Below are 6,508 nucleotides of genomic sequence, written 5' to 3'. Positions count from 1 at the left end.
GAAGGCAGGCACCTTCCACAATGCAAAAACAACTCAAACAAAAAAGGGTTGTGGGGCAAATATTAGGGAAACAAATTAGAAATATTATATACAAGCATTTCTACACATATATTACAACTGGGAACACGGCCTCATCATTGAGATATACATAATTCATATAAAATCTTGAAATAAAAATAAAAATCTGTTACAGTCATAAACTATTCTTTTCCACATTAACCAGTAAACCCACACAGGCAGTGACAGAGGTGTAGAAAAAAAGGTGCTTACGAATAAAAAAATGATTGTCAGCTGGACAACAACAAAAAAAGACAAAAAAAAATAACAATGAAAAAAAAAAATACAGAAATGGTTTGCATCTGGAGTGACCATTTTTGACAGACAGAGGAGATAAATCGACAAAAAAATAAATAACAAAAAGGAAAAAACTGAGAAGAGGTGGAGATATGAGTGTTTCCTCTTCCTGGAGATCCTGGGTAGGTTTGTTGTTTTTTTGTTTTGTTTTTTTGTTTGTTTTTTTGGAACGGAGAGGTTTAGAATAAAGTCCCCACATACAAATGATTCATGCAAGTGGTCATGCGTCCATAATAAGCGCAAATTGACGTCGTGCTTGTCCATAGAAGTCTAGGTGTCACCTTTTTTTTTACGTCCTCTAGTTGTTGTGTGACAGTCCCTGGAAGTTCAAGGTCCATAATCAGTCCCTTCTAGGTCTGGCATGAGTGGGTCTGCCTAGCTATCATACATCACATTCTGAGTCGCTGGAGGTGACTGACAGGATGGAGGTGCCAGTCTCGGCTCGCTCTGCCAGGCTGGACACACTGGTGGTCGGACTGGCAGCCGCTGTGGAGGGTGACTCTGCCGAGCTGTGTGTAGGGCAACCCGGATCTGCCAACGACCGCATGCCACTTTGTCCAATAGACTGGTGCTGAAGCCTGGTAAAGGAGGACACCACAGAAGGCAACGTGAATATTCAAAATAGGGACATGTTTTTTTTCCCTACAACAATCATGTAAAAGGGGGGTCCAAGTGTTTCTACTGCGCTTCTACAATACAAGCACCCTAACACTTCTTTGCAACCTCTGGGTACCCAACCACCCCATCCTTCTCTTATGCCTTGAAATATAGGAACCCAGACTAGAACACAACATGTACAAAAAAATGTTCTATATAATAATACAAGTATAAAATAAACTGCAACCAGGGAACTTTTTTTTTTTGCGCAGTTACAATTTGAAACCTTCAGGGGCGACAATATATTGGGTCGCAAGTTGTATTTTACATTTTGATGTTGTCACCTCGTGTTGGGCTATTTGAGAATTTCATGTGTCCCTTATAATATCGCTGTACCAGTGCTGACCCAGTTATGTTCTCTATTAGGAGTATAATATAAAGCTGTGATCTTTTCACTGCCACATAGGATGTGCGACATTGTTTTTTTATTTTGGACAATTCTGCTACATTTATCATTATCCAATTATATAAAGAAAGAAAACGTGTATAGTTTATGCCACAGCTGTCTATTGTGTGCTATGCAGTCCCTGCATAACATCAACACATCATTAGGTTACTTAAATATCTTCGAGTTTTATAGTTATCTAAAAAAAAATAACCTAAACAAATAAGTAAGACACCCCAAAAACTATCAGGATTTATTTAACCCCTTCAGTTTTTTTTTTTTAAATAATACAAATAAAATAATGTAATCTTGCCTCCCTAGGGGCCTAGTATGAATTGTTTAACTTCTTCTCTATACGATCCTAAAAAAAGACCCTAGAAGACTGGACCTCTTAGAATATTATTATCACACAAATCCCTAAAGTACTGATTGGGAAAATCCATTCATTTGAAATGACTGGGTCTGCTGAGATTTTAATTATGACCTATAATAATGTATGTAGATGTAGTTGCATTTATAGGTATATTTAGATACATATATGTATTTGTAGATGTGTTTAAATATATAGATTCAATTACATTTTTAGGTGTATTTAGATACATAGATGTAATTAGAGATGTATATATATATATATATATATATATATATATATATATATATATATATATATATATATATATATATATATGTGTGTGTGTGTGTGTGTGTGTGTGTGTGTGTATATATATATATATATATATATATATATATATATATATATATATATATATGTGTGTGTATATATATATTTATACATATATATAAAGATAGATAGATATATATCACATATATATATATATATATATATATATATATATATATATATATATATATATATATATATATATACACACACATACTTGTAGTTGGATTATGGATGTATTTAGATGGAGAGATATATGTATCCATGTGTTTATATACATAGATGTGGTTACATTTATAGGTATTTAGATACATGAATGCAGTTACAGTTATAGATGCATTTGTATACATAGGTGCATTTACATAGGTGTATGTAGATATTTAGATACATAGATGTATTTACATCTATAGGTGTATTTATATATGTATGTACATTTGTAGGTGTATGTAGATATTTAGATACACACATGTATTTACATCTATAGGTGTATTTCTATACAAAGATGTATCTACCGTTGTAGGTGTGTGTCGATATTTAGATACATAGATGTATTTTTACATCTATAGGTGTATTTCTATACATATATGTATTTACATTTGTAGGTGTATGTGAACATTTTGATACATAGATGTATTTACATCTATAGGTGTATTTCTATACATAGATGTAGCTACATTTGTAGGTGTATGTAGATATTTACATACCTAGATGTATTTACATCTATAGGTGTATTTAGATACATAGATGTGGTTACATGTATAGGTGTATGTCAATAGATACATGAATACAGTTCCATTTATAAATGCATTTATATACATAGATGTATTTACATCTATAGGTGCATTTAGATACATAGATGTATGTACATTTGTAGGTGTATGTCAATATTTAGATACATAGATGTATGTCAATATTTAGATACATAGGTGTATGTACATCTATAGGTGTATTTAGATACATAGATGTATGTACATCTATGGGTGTATTTAGATACATAAATGTATGTACATCTATGGGTGTATTTAGATACATAAATGTATGTACATTTGTAGGTGTATGTCAATATTTAGATACATAGATGTATGTACATTTATAGGTGTATGTAGATATATATCTAGGAAATGTATAGCTTAGTTTATAGTAGATTGTAGTTGTACAATGTTCTCCCTTAGCCTGCCTCTTGTTGGGGGTCCCAGGTATTAGTTAAGGCGCTATATATTGTGCAGTACTTGCGCTGTCAATACCTTTTCTGTTGACAAAAGCCCCCCGTAGCTAACCTTGTTTACCATTTAAGCCTAGCTGCTGTAATTCCCTAATTTGCCCTAACCAACATTGAAAGAGGTAAACAATTTGTGTCAGTGTCTTTCTTGCTCAGTACAAATGAAGCCCAGCCTGCCAGTGACATAATGTAATGAATTTCAGCAGACAATAGGTACACTGCACGTTTGTTTACACACTCGCTGTGTTAATTAAATGGAAATCAGGACGAGCCCGGAGAAGCTACTTAAGAGGGGTTTTTAGCCTTCCAGAATGGAGGTGCATCACCTAGACCTAATCAGGGGCCATTGCTCATGACTTGGGGGGTGTTTAGAAATATTTCCTCCTCTCCTTTCTGACTTGTCCTCATCTATCTGCACATTGCACACTCAGTAGTGGGTGTTCTGGAAGTCCACACTTTGGGTGTACCATTATGGGGGGTTGGGGGGTCATTTTGAATTCCAGCTATAATGCTGCTGGGTGCTAATGAATTAAATCTATATATCTATACAACACAGCAGATGACAAGATGACATAATGTATAATGTGTGTGTGTGATTTGCTCAAAATCTTGTATAAATGGGAAAATGTGTGTGTAACTCGATTCATGTGCTTGTGTTTACCTATATGTACATATATAATTATATTTTATATATCTTCCCTAAATTATATTAAAATTGTGTGTTTGTGTGTGTGTGTATATATATATATATATATATATATATATATATATATATATATATATACACATATATATTAGAGAGAGAGTGTCAGATACAGATTTTCCTTTGCTTACTTAACACTATATATGGCCAAATTAGTAAAAAAAAAAAGTACTTACTTAACATTGTATTTAACATGTATATATATATATATATATATATATATATATATATATATATATATATATATATATATATATATATATATATATATATATATATATATATATCGATAGAGAGAGGGGGCCGAGAGAGTGTCAAAAACACGTTTAACTTCACTAACTATATATTCACATAGAATTCACATTCTATATAAATAATCAAATTAGTCAATGAACCCATTTATTTCACTTACTTAACTATATATATATATATGAGAGAGAGAGCGAGAGAGATACTCATTGAACTAAACTCTAAACTTTCTTTAAATATAAAATACTTATTTACTTTCACTTACTTAACATGATAGATGTGTGTAAAAGGAATAAGTGGATAGATAGATAGATAGATAGATAGATAGATAGATAGATAGATAGATAGATAGATAGATAGATAGATAGATAGATAGATAGATAGAGATAGAAGAGTGTGAAAGAGAAAGAGCAAGAAAGGGAGAGGGTGTAAAATACATATTTAATTTCCGCATTCTACCATTATATATGTATTTTTGTTTTTGACTATAGCTATATATGGTGATATATATATATATATATATATATATATATATATATATATATATATATATATATATATATATATATATATATATCATGATATAAAAGCTATACTTCCTTTATAAAAATAATTGATTATATACTTTATAATTAAATACATTTATATATATATATATATATATATATATATATATATATATATATATATATATATATATATATATATATAGAGAGAGAGAGAGGGAAGCTTTTACTACCTTTAGATTTAAATATATATCCTACTTTATGTAAAAAAATAGATTAGTGATAAAATTATATATATATATTCACATATTTGCCTATTTTATTATTATCAGGTTTTTAGGTATGGCATTACTAGTGCTATTATTATTATTGTTGTTGTTGATAATATTTTGCATTGTTATTATGGTTATGTTCTTATCATCTCCTGGTCTTTTTTACCATGAAAGTGTTAAGTGAGATGCTACTGTTGACCTAAGTGGGAAGTGGCCCCCATGGTGCCCCCCCTTTAGCCCGGAGAGGTGGGCACTGACCTGTTCTTGGCAGCCGCTGCTCTGTCCCTTTGCCTCCGGTTCTTGAACCAGTTGCCCACCTGGGTGGGGGTGAGCCCGGTGGCCTGGGCCAGTTCCCTTTTCTTGCTGGGGTTGGGGTAGGGGTCCTGCAGGTACCACTCCCTCAGCAGGCTGCGAGTCCTCTCCTTGAAGCAATGGGTTTTCTGCTCTCCGTCCCAGATGGTCCTGGGCAGGGGGAACTTCTTCCTCACCCTGTACTTATCAACGGGTCCTAGGGGGCGGCCCCGGAGCTTCTCGGCCTCCTGGTAGTGGGCTTCCAGCCACATGGCCTGCAGCTTCCCGTGGGAGTCCTTGGTGAACTTGTGGTTCTCCAGGATGTGGTAGAGGTCCCTGAAGTTGCCGGTGTGGAAGGCCACCACGGCCCGGGCTCTCAGGATGGACTCATGCTTGTTGATGGCCTCGCACGCCCCGGGGGCCACGGGCAGGGACCACAGGAAGCGCCCCAGCCTCTCGATGTCCCCGGTCTCCTCCAGCGTCTCGCACACGCTGGCCACTTGCTCCGGGGAGAAGTTGAGAGTGGGCAGCTGGAACATTGACAGCTCTTCGGGCGCCCGCACGCCGCCGCCTCCTCCGCCGCCGCCACCTCCACCGCTGCCGCTGCCGCCGGCCAGGAGCAGGGAGCGCTCGCTGAAGTTTGGCAGGAAGAAGTGGGTGGGATAGAGCTCTAGAGGAGATCGGAACACCATGGAATGACCGCAGTACAAGAGAGAATCACAAGAGAAAGAAAAAAAAAAAAAAAAAGAAAAAAAAATCATTCAATCATTCAAACAGCAATCGCCTAATGACACCGGCCTCATAATATCTCCCCTACATCCACACTGAGTGCAGCATTGAAACATTGTTTCGCTTTTCTATTGGTCTACCAGGTGTCGTTGTGAGGTCTCCATGGCGACGCTGCCAATCACTGTCAGCCTTGCCAATCATAAAGTGCCACGTCACAGGACCACTTCCCCCCTGTAGGAAAAGGGGAGGAAGGAGTGAAGTAGGGAGGAGGAGGAGGAGAGGAGGGGGGGGGGGTCCATGTTTGCTGCTGCTGCTGCTTGCTGGAGGTTTATCTAATCTGCTACTCCCCTTCCCCTAAATAAGGGATCAAATAATGTGATTGCTGAATGGGATGAGCAATTAGTGGGTGGAATATTATTGTGATCTTAACGAGGCTAAAGGAGATATGTGGGGGAAGGGGA

General features: G+C 36.0%; 1 protein-coding gene across 1 annotated transcript; it reads right to left on the bottom strand.

Moving 5' to 3' along the window:
- Positions 1-53: 53 nt before the first annotated feature.
- SIX3 (SIX homeobox 3) lies at positions 54-6,167 on the bottom strand. Its single transcript, XM_040347521.1, has 2 exons — positions 5,286-6,167; positions 54-932 (listed from the first exon to the last, which is right to left on the bottom strand). The coding sequence occupies exons 1-2, from the start codon at positions 6,077-6,079 to the stop codon at positions 737-739; spliced, it is 990 nt and encodes a 329-aa protein (XP_040203455.1). The 5' UTR covers positions 6,080-6,167; the 3' UTR covers positions 54-736.
- Positions 6,168-6,508: the final 341 nt, after the last annotated feature.

Source organism: Rana temporaria, chromosome 4 (assembly GCF_905171775.1).
Source record: "Rana temporaria chromosome 4, aRanTem1.1, whole genome shotgun sequence".
Taxonomy (NCBI): Eukaryota; Metazoa; Chordata; class Amphibia; order Anura; family Ranidae; genus Rana; species Rana temporaria.
Note: the sequence above shows the minus strand (reverse complement) of the source record. Positions and strands in the feature narration are given on the sequence as shown.